This window comes from Alexandromys fortis, unplaced genomic scaffold (genome assembly GCF_014885135.2).
Source record: "Alexandromys fortis isolate MF-2015 unplaced genomic scaffold, M_Fortis_MF-2015_v1.1 scaffold_319, whole genome shotgun sequence".
Taxonomy (NCBI): domain Eukaryota; kingdom Metazoa; phylum Chordata; class Mammalia; order Rodentia; family Cricetidae; genus Alexandromys; species Alexandromys fortis.
The window spans coordinates 158,787-177,629 of record NW_026068193.1 but is presented as its reverse complement, the minus strand read 5'-3'; the positions used below and the strand labels follow the sequence as shown (position 1 = coordinate 177,629).

Sequence of the window (18,843 nt, the reverse complement as noted above, 5' to 3'; positions counted from 1 at the left end):
TGGTAACCCACAGCTTTGCCCCTTCTTCCTCTCCTGGCCACCCTGTGCTCCATTCTATCTCTGGTTTTGTTCCAGGTACCCCCAAATTACCTCTGATTTCAGGTACTTCCTGCCTTTTGGGGTATTAGTGGTCACATCTCATGGTAGTCACTCACCCACTACACACAGACATACACTCTCACACACAGAGACACACTCTCACACACACACACACACTCACTCACACATCACGCATACACACTCTCTCTCACACACACGCACACGCACACTCAGGCCTTTCATCTCAGTCTGGAGCTCCAGGGCGGTGAGTTGACCTAATATGAAGGAGGAGGAAGGTAGAGAGTCCGTCTGTCCTGTGCACCCATGAGGGTCTCAGAAGAAAAGATTTCCCAGGTCCTGCCATGGGCGAATGCTGCGTCCATGCCACAGAATGAAATCCTGGGAATTCACCCCAGAGAAATTAAACGTATGTCCAAACAATAACCTGCACACGAAGCTTATCGCAACATATTTGGAGTAGCCCACAGCTGGAATTACTCCAGCTGTCCATCACCGGGTGAGTGAATCACTGCTTGGCAACAACGGAAACAAAGTGTTACTACATATAATAATGTGGGTAAATCTTCAGGAAATGACACTGGATGAGAAGTTCAGAGCCTTGGGGGCTGGGGAGATGGATCAGCAGTTAAGGACATTGGTTGATCTTCCAGAGGTCCTGAGTTCAATTCCCAGCAGCCACATGGTGGCTCACAACCATCTGTAATGAGATCTGGTGCCTGCTTCTGAGCTTCTGGCCTGCAGGCATACATGCAGCGAGAACACTGTATATATAATAAATAAATAAATTGTTTTGTTTTGTTTTGAGACAGGGTTTCTCTTTGTAGCTTTGGGCTTTGGTGCCTGCCTGTACTGTCCTGAAGCTTACTCTGTAGCACAGGCTGGCCTCAACTCAAGAGATCTGCCTGTTTTTGCCTCCAGAGTGCTGGATTAAAGGCATGCACCGCCACCACCTGGCTAAAAAGCTTTTTTCCCCTGGTTTTTCAAGACAAGGTTTCTCTGTAGCTTTGGTGCCTGTCCTGGAACTAGCTCTGTAGACCAGGCTGGCTGTGGCTCTTGTAGAACTCACAGAGATCTGCCTGCCTCTGCATCCCGAGTGCTGGGATTAAAGGTGTGCGCCACCACTGCCCTGCTTAATAAATAAATCTTAAAAAAAAAAAAGTTCCAAACCTGCCTGGGCTGTCAACTGAGTGCCAGGTTCTAACAATTTGGTGAAACCCTATGTCAAAATGCAAAATAAAACTATAGTAGGGAAGTAGTTTAATAGCAGAAAGCTAGCATAGCACGTACTTAGGTTTAAAAAAAAAGTCACTTGGGCTGGAGAGATGGCTCAGTGGTTAAGAGCATTGCCTGCTCTTCCAAAGGTCCTGAGTTCAATTCCCGGCAACCACATGGTAGCTCACAACCATCTGTAATGAGGTCTGGTGCCCTCTTCTGGCCTGCAGGCATACACACAGACAGAATATTGTATACATAATAAATAAAATAAATATTTTTTAAAAAAGTCACTTTTAAAATCTTACCTATTAGTTCAACATGATAGCACATGTCTCCGTCCCCAGTACTCCAGAGGCTTACACAGGAGAATAGAGTTCCGAGTGAGCCTTGCACACATCAGGCAAGTGTCCTGCCATTGACCTGTGGCTTTTTCAAGACAGAGTCTATGTTGTGCAAACTGGCTTCAAACTCACAATCCTCCTGCCTCTGCATCCTGAACGCTGAGATTATAGGTATGTGCCTTGTATCTATGTGTGTGTGTGTATGCTGAAAGAGAGCACCTTGAGGATGGTGGGTGTGTGGATATGTGTGATATATGTGTGTGTGACTGTGCACTGTTGCATGCTCATACAGAGCCCAGAACAATATATCAAGTGTTTTCCTCGCTCACTCTGTCTTACCTTGAATGGTAGAATGCTGGCGTAGCATATGCCTCTGAAACAGGAGTTAACCGTTTTGTCAAGCTGGCTGGCCTCAGGATCCACCTGTCTCCAAACTCCAGCTTTGCAGCCATGCCTGACTTTTTTTTTATATGGGTGCTAAGGATTAGAACTCGGGTCCTCATGCTGGCAGAACAAATGCTTTTACCCTCTGAGCCATCTCCCCAGCCCTTGTCGTCCCATTTAAAGAGTGCTTTTTTTACAACAGCAACATCCTAGAAATCAAGATCAGATCTGCGGGTGCCCCAAGTTAGGGATAGATTGGGTGGAGGATGGATGTGGTTGTAAACGTGACTTGTGGTGCTGTGATGTGGTAGATATGGAACCCACGTGTGAACCAACTGCACGGGACTTGATATATCCATGTGTCTGTGCACCCTTTCACAGCGAATGAATCCAGAGAAAGTGAGGACATTATGGCCCAGGATAATGGTCCATGAAATTGGGTCCACGTCGGTATTCCAAATATAGTAAAAGCGGAAATGCAAACAGACGTTTGAATGCCAGCTCCTAGCAACATTATTTACATTAGCCCAGGACGGGAAAAGACCCATGTGTCTGTCAACACATGGATAGATACCATATAGTATAGATATGTAATAGAATATGACTTGAGATTAAAACGTCATGGAATTCTAATGCTTTAGATAATAAAGATAACCCCAAAGCATCATGTCGACTGGGTGTAGTGTTACATGCCTGCCATTATGGAACTTGGGCAGAGGGTACAGGAGGATTACCACAAGTTCAAGGTCAGCCTGGACAACAAAGTGACTTAAGAGCCAGCCTGAACTGATGTGGGATTCCCCTCTGTCTGCTGTAATATGTTTTATTACCATTGGCTAATAAAGAAGCTACTTTGGCCTATGGCAGGGCAGAATATAGCCAGGCTGGAAGAGATATATAGAGTAGGCAGAGTCAAAGAGACTCCAAGGGGCTGGAGAGATGGCTCAGAGGTTGAGAGCACTGACTGCTCTTCCAGAGGTCCTGAGTTCAATTCCCAGCAACCACATGGTGGCTCACAGCCATCTAGTGTCCTCTTCTGGCCAGCAAGCATACAGACAGACAGAACACAATAAGTAAATAAATCTTTTTTAAAAATTATTTATTTAGCCGGGCGGTGGTGGCGCACGCCTTTAATCCCAGCACTCGGGAGGCAGAGGCAGGCGGATCTCTAGGAGTTTGAGGCCAGCCTGGTCTACAAGAGCTAGTTCCAGGACAGGCACCAAAAGCTACGGAGAAACCCTGTCTCGAAAAACAAAAACAAACAAACAAAAAATTATTTATTAACTACAGTGTTCCACCTGCATGTACACATGCAGGCCAGAAGAGGGCACCAGATCTCATTACAGATGGTTGTGAGCCACCATGTTATTGCTGGGAATTGAACTCAGGACCTCTGGAAGAGCAGCCAGTGCTCTTAACCTCCGAGCCATCTCTCCAGCCCAATAAATAAATCTTTAAAAAAAAAAAAGACTCCATGTAGCTGCCAAAGGAGAAGGATGCCTACCAGAACCCTACCAGTAGGCCGCAGCCTCATGGTGATACATAGATTAATAGAAGTGGGTTAATTTAAGATATAAGAGCCAGCCAATAAAAAGCCTGAGCTAAAAGATCAAGCAGTATTGTAATTAATATAGTCTCTGTGTGACTCTTCGGGTCTGGGCAGCAGGGAACAAAAGACCAGCCTTCTTCTGTACTGGACTATAACTGAGGTGACTGACCTCAGTTCTTTAGAATGCCATCAGGTTTCCTATAGGCAACTCTTTTGTTTTGTTTTTGTTTTTGAGACAGGGTTTCTCTGTGTAGCTTCGGAGCCTGTCCTGGAACTTGCTCTGTATACAGCTGGCCTCGAACTCACAGAGATCCACCTACCTGTGCCTCCCGAGTGCTGGGATTAAAGGCGCGTGCCACCACTGCCCGGCGGTTCTTTGGAACTCCAAATGTCATGAACACTGACTCATGATGAACAGTGGCTCATCACTATCGTCATTTGTGTGTTAAGTCACTACCGAGGTGATGTTGGCATTAAGAGGCAGGACCCTTGGGGCTGTTACAGGTCACATTCAAAAATGGGATTACTGCCCTTATAACGAGAGGTTTGGGGGCTAGCAGAGGAAACAGCTCATTTAACAGAGTGCCTGCCACCACAGTGGGCCCCATCCCCAGCACGAACAGAGTGGTGACCTAGACCTGAATACAACAGGCACAGGAAAGGTACTTCGCCTATGTTTCATGAGTCCCTGTCTCAACACCCCCCAAACAAACAAACAAAAACAGAAAACAAAAACCAAGCAAGCAAACTAACAAGCAAGCAGACCTGGGCTGGAGAGATGACTCAGCAGTTAAGAGCATGTACTGCTTTTGTAGAGGACCAAGTCCAGTTCCCAATACCCATGTCAGGCCACTGACAACTGCCTGTAACTCCAGCTTTAGGGGATCTGATCCTCTTCTGGATGCTAAGGGCTTTGCACATGCACATGTAAACGCACACACATAACAAATAAATCATGGTGTATACCACCATGCCTGGCTAAATTTCTGTTTCTGTTGCTTATAGATTTCACAGTTTAGATATTTTTGTTTCATTTTGTGTGTGTGTGTGTGTGTGTGTGTATGTGTGTGTAGACAGCAGTTTCCATTCATCGACAGGCTGACCTTGAACTCAAGATTCTCCTGCCTCAGCCTCCAAAGTGCCAGTATTACAGGTAGTACCACCACACTGGGCTCGAAGCATTTTCTTTTCTTTTTTAATGTTTTGGATTTATTGTATTCGTATAGATGCTTTGTCTGCATGCATGTCTGTGAGCGCCTCGTCCGCATGCATGTCTGTGAGCGCCTCGTCCGCATGCATGTCTGTGAGCGCCTCGTCCGCATGCATGTCTGTGAGCGCCTCGTCCGCATGCATGTCTGTGAGCGCCTCGTCCGCATGCATGTCTGTGAGCGCCTTGTCTGCATGCGTCTGTGAATGCCTCGTCTGCATGCATGTCTGTGAGCGCCTCGTCCGCATGCATGTCTCTGAGCGCCTTGTCCGCATGCATGTCTGTGAGCGCCTCGTCTGCATGCATGTCTGTGAGCGCCTCGTCCGCATGCATGTCTGTGAATGCCTTGTCTGCATGCGTGTCTATGAATGCCTTGTCTGCATGCATGTCTGTGAGCGCCTCGTCTGCATGCATGTCTGTGAGCTCCTTGTCCGCATGCATGTCTGTGAGCGCCTCGTGCGCATGCATGTCTGTGAGCGCCTCGTCCGCATGCATGTCTGTGAGCGCCTCGTCCGCATGCATGTCTGTGAGCGCCTTGTCTGCATGTGTGTCTGTGAATGCCTTGTCTGCATGCATGTCTGGACATCACATGCATGCCTGGTGCCTGAGAAAGAGATGCGCCTTCATGTGGGTGCTGGGAATCAAATCTGGGTCCTTTGGAAGAACAAGGCCTCTTAATCACTAAAACAACTCTCCAGCCCCAGGGTATTTTCTTATAACAGTCTTGACAGACTAATTCAGGCAGCAAAACCTTCTCATGGTCCTGGAACTCGCTCTGGAGAGTTCCTAACTAAACTACAGGCTATTTGCGGTGATTAAACAGCAGAGCATTTCGGATGGAGATGTCCCAATGGTGATGGTTTCCAGGAAACATGAGATTCAGTCAGAGGGTTAGTAAAGGAAAGCCCAACAGAGGACCTCTCTGCACCTTCATAAGGATAAACAGCCTGGGTTTGTTCATTGTTGGTTTTCAGTACTAGGTCCTTAATGGTAGTAGCTAGGCATTCTACCACCGAGTTATGTTCCCAGCCTACCCCTCTCCTTTTTTTTTTTTTTTTTTTTAACTTCTTGTCTTGTTTTGGGACAAAACCTAACTAAATTGCTCAGGCTGGTCTGGAATTCACTCTGTAGCCCAAGCAATCCTTGACTTTGTCATCCTTCTGCTTCCGTCTCTTAAGCAGCCTGGGTTACAGGACCACGCGCACCTGGCTGGGTAGAAAGCGGTGCAGGCCATATCCGCTTCTGGTTTGCTTTTGTTCAGGTCCCTTCCTCTTGCTGAAATGCCCATGAGCCCTTGATGAGAGCAATGCTGACGTCCAATAAGCAATATGACAAGAGCCTTCAAAGTGATTCAATAATTCCATTAGTCAGAACAATTTTTTAAGGATGCAACTGCTGAACCAGGTGTGGTGGTCTGTACTTGACATCCCAGCACGTGGGAGGCAGAAGCAGGAGGGTCTCAGATTCAAGGCCAGCCTGCTGTTGTACACCGGGAGTTCTCACTATACAGATGGGGCTGGCTTCAAACACACAGAGAGCCAGCTCCCCGAGTGCTGGGATTAAAGGTGTGCAGTTCCACAGCTGGCTACAGTGAGTTCTAACCCAGCTGAGCCATGGAGTCTGTTTCAAATAAAAAAGAAGAAAACAGGGCTGGAGAGATGGCTCAGTGGTTAAGAGCATTGCCTGCTCTTCCAAAGGTCCTGAGTTCAATTCCCAGCAACCACATGGTGGCTCACAACCATCTATAATGAGGTCTGGTGCCCTCTTCTGGCCTGCAGGCATACACACAGACAGAACATTGTATACATAACAAATAAATAATTTTTTTTAAAAAAAGAGTTTTAAAACAAACAAGCTCCCCCCCAAAAGGGCCAAAGAACAACAAGGCCAGGTCCTGAACCCAGCTCAGTAGACCATGCTATACATCCTGTCTCTGCCTCCCGGGTGCCGGGATTAAAGGTGTGCACCACCACCTTGGCTTGTGAATGCATTCCTTTTTAATAAAGGAGGGGAAAATGACATAAAAAAATGTGCAAGGCTCTCCAGGTGGTGGTGGTGCACACCTTTAAGCCCAGCACTTGGGAGGTAGAGGCAGGTAAAACTCTGTGAGTTCAAGGCCAGCCTGGTCTATAGAGCTAGTTCCAAGACAACTAGGGTTGTTACATAGAGACACCACGAAAAGCAAAAGTAAATAAAATAGAAATATTTTTTTTTTGCAAGGCTCAAGTGGCAGCTCTCTCTGAAGTCTTCTGAAGCAACTCCTCTGAGAGACAGACCCTGCCCTCCTCCCTTAATATTCCTCAGCCTTGTGGCCTCCGGCCAGGCATCCATTATTCCTCCAGGCTCTCTCATGTTAGAGCAGCAAGGCTGAGGCCTGAGGACCAGAGGCCTTAATGGAGGCACAGTGCCTGCACCCCAACTACCCACTGCCTCGGAAGACCTGTCTATCACCACCCAGTCCACAGCCATCATCAGATATACAAGCCATTGGCCAGAACTGGGGGCGAGCAAGGGACCTGGAGTAGTGATGAGTACCCGTCTGTTTTGTTTGTCTTCTCTATGGGTAACTGGGGAGCTCTTGCACAGTCTGGGGGAGTCTCGTGTGTACTGGCTGGTGGTAGAGGAACGGAAGCATTAAGAAGCTGAGCAGGGCAAGGGGTGTTCCATGGCCCCGCTCACATTCCTGCATTCTTTCCTGGGTGGTGGTGATTGTGTTTAGATTCAGGCTGCTACTGCTGGCTTTCATGGCCAACTCCAGCCTAAAATCCTGTTCTCCTGTCTACGGGATCTTACCACACAGGACTCAAACGCACTTCCTCACCCCATCTTCCTTAATTTTTAATTTAATTTTGAGACAGGGCCTTGTCGTGTGGCCCTAGCTTGCTACCAGCTCTCAGCAGTATTCCTGTGTCAGCCTCCTGAGCGCTGGCTACAGGCGTGTCAACACATCTGACTACAGGCCTTAATTTTCGTCCCTCTGAAACGGTCACAACCATGAAAATAGCATCTAGGAAGAAAAGATGAACCTCACTGGGTAAACAAAGTTAAAGCTTCACATTTTTTAACAAGAGGGGCTGGCCAGAGACAGTCCCTGCTGGCAGAGTAGGAGGGGAAGGACTCTGCTATCTCCCACTGAACCCGCAGCCAGGATCCTGCCAGTCCCAGGGGCTCGCTCCCAGCCGTCTACCTAGTCATTTTCCAGATCCAAACTCCTCTGGATGTCCAGATCCATATCCTGGCTTCCGTCATCATTCTCGTCGACTTCGTCGTCGTCGTCGTCCTTGGCGCTTTCTCCGTCGTTGTCGTCGTCGTCATCGTCGTTGTCTTCATCATCATAGTCATCATCGTCGGCGTAAAAGTAGTCGCCATACTCGTATTCTTCCTCATATTCCTCCTCGTATTCCTCCTCGTATTCCTCCTCTTGCTCTTCCTCCTCCTCCTCCTCCTCTTCTTCTTCTTCTTCTTCCTCTTCCTCCTCCTGCTCCTCCTCCTCCTCCTCCTCGGACTCCAGTGGGCGGAAAGGGCTGGGCCGGTGAGAGGAACGCAGGGCAGCGACCGGCGGGCGCAGCACCTCGAAGGACCCGAAGTGCTCAGCAGCAAAGGTGACCACGTCCTCCGGCCGGCGGAGCAGCAGGAAAAGCAAGAAGTCGGAGATCAGCGCGTGGGCCTCGGGGTGCTGCCGCAGATAGCTGGTGTGGCTGAGGCGCAGCTGCTCCTGGCGGGGCATGGGGCGGTCACCCACCGGAGCTGACCAGGAGCGCCTGGGCTGGGACCCCTTATCTCCCAGACAAGTGCATTCCGCTCTCCCCATCCATAGTAGGAAAGCAGGTGGACCCCTCGGCTGCTGCCACTTCTCACCTTCCGGTTCAGGAATTTCGAGTATAACTCCAGGTCTTCCTCCCACACCAGGGGCTTCTTATCAAACTGGGGCGGAGGCTCAATCACATCTAAGTGGAGTGAGCAAGAGACCTGTGTACTCATTCCTTGCGTACACAGTGGGGATCCCAGGAACTCTCAAGTATGGGCTTTGTTCTGAGAGGTACTCATGGCAGAGGTCCATCCTAACCCTCCCAGGCTGATTGAAGGCCTCTGTCCCACCCCTACCGCTGGATCTTTCCCCGAACAAGAGAGAGGCCAGGTTCCTCCCACCCTCCCCCTCACTGTCCAGCGCTGTCCCAAGTCACTTACCCTCTTCCCTCAAGAGGGGCATCTTAGTGATGATACAACAGCCTGGGGAGCCCACCTGGACTCTCTTAGCCAGGTGCCTGCAGGGCAATACAGAATAAGCTGGGGAGTCTCCTGTATCGCCGGCTGGTGGCGGAAGGGTGCACCTACCCACCTACCCCACAGTGTGATGGGAGCCTTCTGGGAGATGACTAAGGTCAAATGAAGGGCATAATGGCAGGGCTCTAATCAGAGGATTGGCAGCCTCCTAACAGAAAGAGAAAGCAGAGAGAGCTGTCTACCCACTGGCACAGAGAGTGGTGGCTGCCGCCAGAGATCTCACCAGGAACCAACCCTACTGGCCATTGTTTGAGCCATCCAGTGGTTTTTGTTTTAAGTATTAATTTCTCGTGTGTGTGTGTCTGTGTGTGTGTGTGTGTGTCTGTGTGACCAGGCAGGCACATGCTTGTGTGGAGGTCAGGTGACAACTTGGTTTTGTTTTTTGAGATAGGGTTTCTCTGTAGCTTTGGAGCCTGTCCAGGCTGACCTCGAACTCCCAGAGATCCGCCCACCTCTGCCTCCCAAGTGCTGAGTTAAAGGCTTGCGCCACCACCGCCTGGGCCAGGTGACAACTTGTGGTTCTCTCCTGCCCTGTGATTTCCAGGAACTGAACTCAGGTCATCAGACTTTGTGTGGTTCTCTCCTGCCCTGTGATTTCCAGGAACTGAACTCAGGTCATCAGACTTTGCAGGACGCTCCCTCGCTGCCTTCCCAGCTGAGCCACCCTTAATGAGCCTGCCTGTTTTGGAGTTCTTACTATTGTAGACAGTCCTCAAACTTAGGACCATACTCCTGTCTCAGCCTCTCAAGGGCTGGGATGACAGGCATGAACACCTGTTCCCAGCTCATCTTGTGGTGTTTTGTGGCAGCTAAGGTAAGACACTACAGCTTCCCCACGAGAGCTGCCTTGAGGCCACTGTTTAATCTGCTTCCTCTCCTTATCTTTGTGGTTCTTGGTCCTGTCCCAGACAATGACAAGCATCAGGCCTTGCCTTAAAAGATAACAAACATTTATAGCCCCAGGACCTAGGGTACTAAACAGGAAGATTGAGATTTGAGGCTCACCTGGGCTCACTTTTTTTTTTTAAGCAAATGAGATGGACAAAGCAAAGGTACACCCAGACCTCAATGACACATTTTCCTGGCAGTATCGTGGGAATAATAGTGACCCCTGTGCCCCACTCCATCCCATGAATGTCCTTTCTTTTTTCTTTGTTTGTTTGCTTGTTTTTCAAAATAGGGTTTCTCTGTAGCTTTGGAGCTTGTCCTGTAACTAGCTCTATAGACCAGGCTGGCCTCGAACTCACAGAGATCTGCTGTCCTTTACTTCCCGAGTGCTGGGATTAAAGGTGTGCACCACCACTGCCCAGTCTCGAATGTCCTTTCTTCATGGTCAGAGCACTCATACTTTATGTGACCCTGTCACTTAGGTCCTCCCCACCAGTGGCTCACCCATCAGAGAGCAAGTAGAATTGACAGGAGAAGGGGATGTCTTCTTCAGAGTGGATGGTTTGTTCCACGATGAACATCTCAGCCTGCTGGTGGCCCAGTTGGATTGTCTGGAAGCCCAGGGATTGCTGCAGCAACCAAAGCAGGGGCTGTGGTGAGGTCGTTGCTCACCACGGTTACCCTGTCTCCTCAAGCCCTGTCCTTCTCCTCGTTCCTGCTCACCAGTGAGAAGTCACACTTAGCATTTCAGTTCCTCACAGGCCACACAGTTTGAGTTGCATTCTCTAGATAAGTTGGGGATTCTTCACAGCCAGTTCTGGCCACCCGCTGCCACCCCCTGCCCAAGTCATTCAATGGAGGAGGCTGGCTTATTTTGTTACAGGGACAAGCATCAGGGTGGAGAGGAAGGGGCTGTCCAATGAGAGGGCCTGTCTCACCAGGCAGACAGTGCTTCAGAAAAAATCCTGAGCAGGACAGGCATCTTTACTCCCAGCTCTAGGAAGGCAGAAGCAGGCAGATCTCTGCGTTCAAGGTCAGCCTCATCTACAGAGCTAGTTCCAGGACAGTCAGGGCTACACAGAGAGACCCTATCTCAAAAACCAAAAGAAGGAAAGAAAGGAAGGAAGGAAGAAAGAAACACCTGCATTGACCGCTGTCCTCCACCTGCACAAACCTGCATGTACATTTGTGCTAGTGCACACACACACAGAAAGTCAGGTGTGCCATCCAGATGTACACACTCCAGCATTTGGGAGGTTAATGTGGGAGGACTGAGAAGATAAAGCCAGTTTGGACCACACACACGCACATGTATGCACATGCACACACACACAAAACCTGTTGAAAAAAAAGGTATATCTTTGGACTGAGGTGAAACATTTGCCTAGCATTTTCAAACCCTAGATAAGGTATGATTTTTGTCATTGAGACAAGATCTCATGGTGCACAGGCTAGCCTTGTAATAAATAGATAGCTAACGATGAGTTTGAACTCCTTGGCCTTCTGTCTCCACTTCCCAAGTACTGGGATTATATGTACATGACTGGCTTTAGATGCTGTATTTTGTGTGTGTGTGTGTATATATATTTGTGCATCCCTGCGGGTATAGATGTGCTTGTGTGTCTGTGTGCGTGTATACATGTTTGTGCATGCCTGAAGGTATATATGTGCTCATGTGTGTGTGTGTGTGTGTGTGTGTACATGTTCAGGCATGCCTGCAGGTATATATGTGCTTGTGGGTCCATAGGTACTTGGCATGCATGCATGTCTGTGTGTGACTGAGAACAACTTCAGGTGTTGTTTTTCAGGAGTTGTCCACCTTATTTTATTTACTTTTAAATATTTATTTTTATTTTTTCATGTATATGAATGTTTTGCCTACACACACACACACACGTATGTGTACTTATTGAGTGAGTGTGTGCCTAGTGCCTTCAGAGCTCTGAGGCCAGAAAAGGACATTAGATCCTCTGTAACATTGATTACGGAAGGTTGTGAGCTCCTATGTGGGTGCTGGGAACCGATCCAGGGTCTTCTGCAAGACCAGTAAGTGCTCTTAACCACTGAGTTCTCTCTCTACCTCCACCTTGGTTTTGGAAACAGAGTCTCACTGGGACCCCACTGGGACCCGAGATTGCCTGATTTAGCCAGGCTGTCTTCACCTCTCCAGGTCTGGGATTAAAAGTGTGCACCCACATATATGGTTTTGAGGGTCAAACTCAGGTCCTCGTGCTTCACCACTGAGGTATCTCTCCAGCCTTAGAGGATGTACATTTAGAAAGCAGAATAACTTTCTATTTCTTTCTTCTGTATTGAAGCTCATGCAAAGAAGGTTGCTTCCCACCTTCTCATTCCTTACTAATTCCACCTGCTCTATCCTCAACCTTCCTTCTGTTCAGTGTAGTTCTTAATTGCCCTTGTCCTGGCTTATGGCATTCTACTCTCATGGCTCAGTGCCCACTCACCTCGGTAGCCACTCTCTCCACCTTTACACCTGTCTTTCCCACCTCTGTGGTCTTTGTGATCCTTTTAGTTTGCCTTTTTTTTTTTTTCTGGTTTTTCGAGACAGGGTTTCTCTGTGGCTTTGGAGCCTGTCCTGGAACTAGCTCTGTAGACCAGGCTGGTCTCGAACTCACAGAGATCCTCCTGCCTCTGCCTCCCGAGTGCTGGGATTAAAGGCATGTGCCACCATCGCCCGGCTGCCTTTTTTTTTTTTTTTTTTTTTTTTTGACAGTCCCATAGCCGGACTGACCTCAAACTTGACATGTAGCTGAGGATGACTTTGAACTTCTGATTCCCCTGCTTTCCCCTCCCAAGTACTGGACCACTATGTCAGGCCAATTCCCTTCCCAGAGAGAGTACTCACATAGGTGCAATAGCATAGTTTGCCCTCCGTGTCCAAGGCCAGGAAGCGAGCACCGCTGGGCACTGACCGCTGCCAGGCCATCACTCTCAGAAGCACCAGATTGGCGGCGCTGGAGACAAAGCCCTTAAGTGATTGACAGGGGAAGACTGAGACTCCAGTCTTGGTTTCCTGTTGGGGCAGATCTGAGTCAGAGACTGAATTCAGAAGAGGCAGGACGTGTTCGAGCAGGGTATTGAGTGTGGAGTTCATCTCAAGGGCTCGGTCTAGGCACCTGGCCTCACACAAGCTTGTCTCTGCTGTGGTTTCACTCTTACCTCACCCTCCTTGACACTTCTGGTCACAACCATCTGGTCATCCTGCTTCAGGATACTCATCTTCTGCTCCATGGGGAGGATGGGAAACTGGAGGCCAGAGCATGTGCGTGAATGGAGCGCTCACCCTTAAGAGGCCAGTGCCCACCCTTTCTTCTGGTTGTTTGTATTTTGTTTTTCTGAGGCAAAACGGTTCAGAATAACCTGGAACTCCCTATGTAGCCCAGGATAGTTTTGTACTTGCAGCAATTCTCCTGTCTCAACCTCCCAAGCACTGATAAATACAATCAGTCTTGTTCGTTTTTGTTGTTGTTGTTGTTTGTTTGTTTTTCGAGACAGGATTTCTCTGTAGCTTTGGAGCTTGTCCTGGAACTAGCTCTTGTAGACCAGGCTGGTCTCAGACTCACAGAGATCTGTCTGCCTCTGCCTCCCAAGTGCTGGGATTAAAGACGTGTGCCACCACCGCCCGGCCAGTCTTATTCTCTCTCTCTCTCTCTCCCCCACATCTCTCTCTCTTTTTTTTCTGAGACAGGATTTCACTGTGTACCCCTGGTTGTACTGGAACTCACTCTGTAGACCAGGCTAGCCTTGAACTCACAAAGATCAGCCAGCCTCTACTTCCTGGAGTGCTGGGATCAAAGGTGTGTGCCACCACCACCCAGCTTCAGTCTTATTCTTTATAAAAGACAAAATAAAAGTGTAAAGACTTGGATCTAAAATAAAAATGATAACCAGGGCCAGCAAGGTGTCTCAATGGTCTCAGTGGGTAAGAGTACTCGTTACACAAACCTGACAACTTGAGCTGGAGTCTGGCTCCCACAGTCTGTGGTGGAAGGAGAGAACCAACTCCCAAACGCTGCCCTCTGACTGATTTCCACATATGTGTCCTCCCCCCAAATAAGAAAAAATGTAAAATGACAAACAGCTGTCCATGGTGATGTACTTTCTATAATCATAGCACTTGAGAAGCTGAGGCAGGAGGATTAAGCTGGAACCCAACCTTGTCTACCTCCAATCTTGTCTCAAAAAAGCAAAAAGCTTAAAAATAAGACAGACAAACAGATGGATGGAAAGTCTCAAAGCCTGATGTAGTGGTCCAGCACTTGGAAGGGAAAAAGCAGGTGGATCAGGGGTTCAAAGTCATCCTTAGCTACCTGTCAAGTTTGAGGTCAGTCCGGCTATGAGACTGTCTCAAAAAGAAGAAGAAGAAGAAGAAGAAGAAGAAGAAGAAGAAGAAGAGGAAGAGGAAGAGGAAGAGGAAGAGGAAGAGGAAGAGGAAGAGGAAGAGGAAGAGGAAGAGGAGGGAGGAGGAGGAGGAGGAGGAGGAGGGGGGGGGGGGGGGGGGGGGGGGGGGGGGGGGGGGGGGGGGGGGGGGGGGGAGGAGGAGGAGGAGGAGGAGGAGGAGGAGGAGGAGGAAGAGGAGAAGCAGGAAGAGCTGGGTGGTAATGTTGCATGCCTTTATACCCAGTGCTTGGGGGGCAGAGGCAGGTGGATCTTTGAGTTAGATGCCAGCCTGGTCTGCAGAGTGAGTTCCAGGACACAAAGAAACTTTATCTTGAAAAACAAAACAAAAAAAAAAAAAAGGAAGGAAGGACGAAGGCTTCCGTTTATGGTGGCAGTCAGGAGTAAGGCCGTAGTATGCGATAGGAAAGCAAACAGTGATACACCTCGGAACAGCACACAGGCTTGAAGCTGGGAACAGATTCTCTGAGAAGCCCGGAAGGCCCAGGTCATCTTCCGTGTTTAGCTAGGTTATGGCCCCATAGAGGAAGTTACTGAAGACTGGGTGAGGGGTTTCGAGCCAGGACACTGAAAGGGTTAGTGGTGACAGGCTCCAGGGAATAGCCAGGCTCTGGGAAAGGCCAGGCCACATGGCCCTGGGAGGTGTTCAGGCTTTCAGGCCGGAGGAGGCCCCGGTGGGCTGGGCTCCATAGAACATTAACAGCAGTAATGGAGGTGGCTGCTCATCTAGCTGTGTGTGCCGGAGGGGCAGATCGGTGGGTGACAGTGGTGTGACGCTTTCCTGGGGTCCCTCCCACCCCCACAGGGTCTGTGTTCTTGCTTACCCTCAACGGAAGCAAGGCTCGGGGCGGCTGGGAGTAAGTACCTTAATGAACTCTTGACTGTGCTGCTCCATCAGCTCCAGCTTATTGGTTAGGTAGCCTGGGGTACAGGGAGGCAAGTGCTGACGTCACAGGAAACAGGGGTCTGAAATGGACCCTAGGGAAGGCTGGCCCAGACTGGTGCAATGTGGCCATGGGAAAATGACAGGAGGGTCAGCCTTGCTCTGTCCTCCCTGCCATGTCTTGCCCTGGTGCCCGTGTAAGTCAAGGGCTGCAGGTGGGGGCTGTGGAGGGAAGATGTGGTACAAGGCAGCTGAACCCTACCTAGGAGGGAGCTTCCGCATGGCGATTTATCGATGAAGCCTCGGCTACAGGCGTGAACCAGTAGACAGTGGGTCAGGATGCCCTGTTCATCCCTGTATTTCCCTTTCTGCACCTCGATGGTCAGCTCTCCCTGAGGCTCGCCTGTGTCTGAGACGATGGCCAGAGTCTCGGGGAAGAAGAGTAGCAGTTTCTCCAGCCCTGTTTGGTGAGAGAAGCTCTCTCCGGGTCCAGCTTCTAGACCCCAAAACACCCACTTACCCCTTGCCATGTCTGCTATCTCCTTGCCAGCCTTGTGACCATTCCCTGTCATCAGCAGGTGCCAGCTGGTGACCCTTCCCCAGAGTCTTGTCCCTCCACAAACACGAGCAAATCCAGTGGTGAGAGACAGGAATGAGTCTCTCTTCCTTCTTCCCCAGACTCGCAGCTCTCCCCGTGCCCACCCCACCATCTGGCTCACGGAAGGAGTCGAGGAAGTTGATGGCTTCAGTGTTGGCCTCTGGGAACGACTGTTGCTCTTGATGCTGTTGCTGCTGCTGCTGCTGCAGCAGCTGACTTGCACGTTGGTTGTCCTTGGCTCGGGAGCCTACAAGAGGAAGGAGAAGATAAGATGTCAGATCCTGGGGAAAAGCGCAGGGTACGCAGGGCACCCTAGTTCTGATCCCTGTCCCCAGGAGCTGAATTTACTAAGACCACGCTCAGGTTAGGTTGTGAGGGAGAAATATCTCTTCTCCTTCCACCCACAGAACAACAGCCCATTCCCCACCTGTGGGGAAAACTTTGGAAGACATGCTGATTGAGGTCAGTCAGTCTGTGGCTAGTTGTCTCCATGGCAACCAGAAGCTAGGACTGCCCCTTAAAGGGCAATCAACCTTTACTGAGCCTAGATTTGTCAGTCTTTGGTGCTCAGCCCAAGCTTTAGAGGTTGTCCAGCAGAGGGCGCCTTTGACATTCTTAAGAGGCAAGAGGAACCGGGGTTATACTTTCTTGGGCTGGAGAGATAGCTCAGTTGTTGAGAGCACTGGCTCCTTTTCCAGAAGACCTGGGTTTGAATCCAAGCACCCAGATGATGGCGGCTCACAACACTCTGCAGTTCTATGGGATCCAGTTCCCTCTTCTGTGGGCATTCAGCAAAACACCCAAACACACAAAATAAAACAATAATAAAAAGAAGTAGCAGACGCATGCCTGACTCCAAGGAAGGACGATCAGGAGTAAAGCCAGACCCAGGCTCACACACAGAATCTACCTCTAGGTTGTATGATTATCTTTGTGAGTTATAGTCCTAATATAGTCTCCAACTGCCAATGGCTCAACCTCCCATTCATTCATCACTTTTATGATGGTGGGAAAGCCATGCAATTCAATAGCAACTGTATTTCTTTTTTTCTTTTTTTTTTTTTGCAATTGTATTTCTAGTTCCTGGGCCCAACACATGCTGTTCATCTTTCCTGCAAGCTCAGCCTTCAGCCAGCCAGGCCAGCTGCTCTGCAGAGCAGGCTATGCTTTGCCCAGCACTGTGTGGCTCACCAAGCTTGCTCTTTTCACCTTACTACATTGCCATCTTGTGGCAAGTTCAAGGAGGTCTAATCTTTCAGAAACAGGAGCGTAATGATGATGGCACTGGGAGGCATAGCAAACTCTTGGGTTCGTTGGTTGGTTGGTTGGTTTTATGGTGGTTGTTTTGGGGACAGAGTCTCTATATAGCCATTGCTATCCTGGAACTCACTATGTAGAACAGGCTGGTCTCGACTCATAGAGATCTAGAACTTGTCATTTGCCTGCCTCTACCTTTCAAGTTTTGGGATTACAGGTATGCACTACTATACTTTATTACCTCCACCTTGTAGATAAGAGAACTAAGGCACAGAGAGGCTCAGTGGTTTCCAAACATCACATACCTAATCCTTGACAGAGCCACGACATGACCAGAGAGAGTCAGACTTGAGTTTATGCATACAGGCAGCAGCCGGATAGGATGGTGCAGGGTCATGAGTCATCACGTGGGAGATCCAGGCAAGGGAAGCAGAAATCCAAGTCATTCTCAGCTACATATTGAGTTTGAGGCCATCTTCAGTTGCATGAGACTCTGTCTTAAAAAGATGAAAATAAATCCAGGCAGTGGTGGCACACGCCTTTAATACCAACACTTGGGAGGCAGAGGCAGGCAAATCTATGAGTCTGGTCTACAGAGTAAGTTCTAGGATAGCCAGGGCTGCACAGAGAGATTCTGTCCTGAAAATACGTGAAATTAAAGAAAAAAAAAGATAATAAAAGAAAAGAAAAGAAGAAAGGAAGGAAAGAAAGAAGGAAGGAAGAAAGAAAGAAAGAAAATAATTGAGGCAACCAGGAAACCAGGAAGCAATAGGTGAGAGATGACTGGGTGACAGCAGAAACGTGAATGGGAACTTCTAGTGCAACAGCACCTAAAGTAGTTAGAAACAGACTTGGAAAAGGAGTGACTATGTGACTCATACCTCAAGCTGTGGCCATCTGATTCTCCTTTGGGCATGTTGTAGTTGATGCTATATCCAATACAAACTGTATTAATAAGAGCAGTGGGGCTGCGTCCCACCACCCGGCTAGCTTTATCCAAAATAATTACACAGAAACTGTATTCTTTTAAACACTGCCTGGCCCATTAGTTTTAGCCTCTTATTGACTAGCTCTTACATATTGATCTAACCCATTTTTAATAATCTGTGTAATACCACAAGGTGGCTTACCAGGAAAGATCTTAACCTGTGTCTGTCTGGAGTGGGAGAATCATGGCGACTGTCTGATTTGGCTTTTTTTTTTTCAGCATTTTGTCCTGTTTACTCCACCTATCTAAATTCTACCCTATCAGAGGGCCAAGCAGTTTCTTTATTAATTAACCAATGAAAACAACAGATAGACAGATGACCCACCTCAATCAACAAACAGGTCAGCATAATAGCCAGCACCTCAGAGAAATTCTTGACACTAACTAGCCTTAGACACCGAAGGGTTGTTCCACTCATATCAGTGAGGATGGTGCTCTTCGTGGGACCTCCATATTCCAGTTAACTTTTTTTCTGTTTTTTTATAAATATTTATTTATTTAGTATGTATACAATATTCTGTCTGTGTGTGTGTGCCTGCAGGCCAGAAGAGGACACCAGACCCCATTACAGATGGTTGTGAGCCACCATGTGGTTGCTGGGGATTGAACTCAGGACCTTTGGAAGAACAGGCAATGAATGCTCTTAACCTCTGAGCCATCTCTCCAGCCCCTCCAGTTAACATTTTTATTGGCTTTATTGAATTTATTTGTGTAGGGTGTGCACCACATTGCATGTGTCTGGAGATCAGGAGACAACTTCTGGAAGCCAT

General features: G+C 48.7%; 1 protein-coding gene across 2 annotated transcripts; it reads right to left on the bottom strand.

The window, feature by feature from the left end:
• Nucleotides 1-4,008: 4,008 nt before the first annotated feature.
• On the bottom strand, nt 4,009-16,305 carry Catip (ciliogenesis associated TTC17 interacting protein). Of its 2 annotated transcripts, none has more exons than XM_050129657.1 (11): nt 16,256-16,305; nt 15,950-16,075; nt 15,493-15,690; nt 15,213-15,268; nt 13,109-13,195; nt 12,795-12,962; nt 10,433-10,557; nt 8,945-9,021; nt 8,615-8,703; nt 7,944-8,471; nt 4,009-6,376 (listed from the first exon to the last, which is right to left on the bottom strand). In XM_050129657.1, the coding sequence occupies exons 1-10, from the start codon at nt 16,278-16,280 to the stop codon at nt 7,944-7,946; spliced, it is 1,479 nt and encodes a 492-aa protein (XP_049985614.1). In that variant the 5' UTR covers nt 16,281-16,305; the 3' UTR covers nt 4,009-6,376. The 2 variants fall into 2 exon arrangements, with proteins under 2 accessions (XP_049985614.1, XP_049985613.1); XM_050129656.1 differs by lacking the exon at nt 4,009-6,376 and adding an exon at nt 6,811-7,763.
• Nucleotides 16,306-18,843: the final 2,538 nt, after the last annotated feature.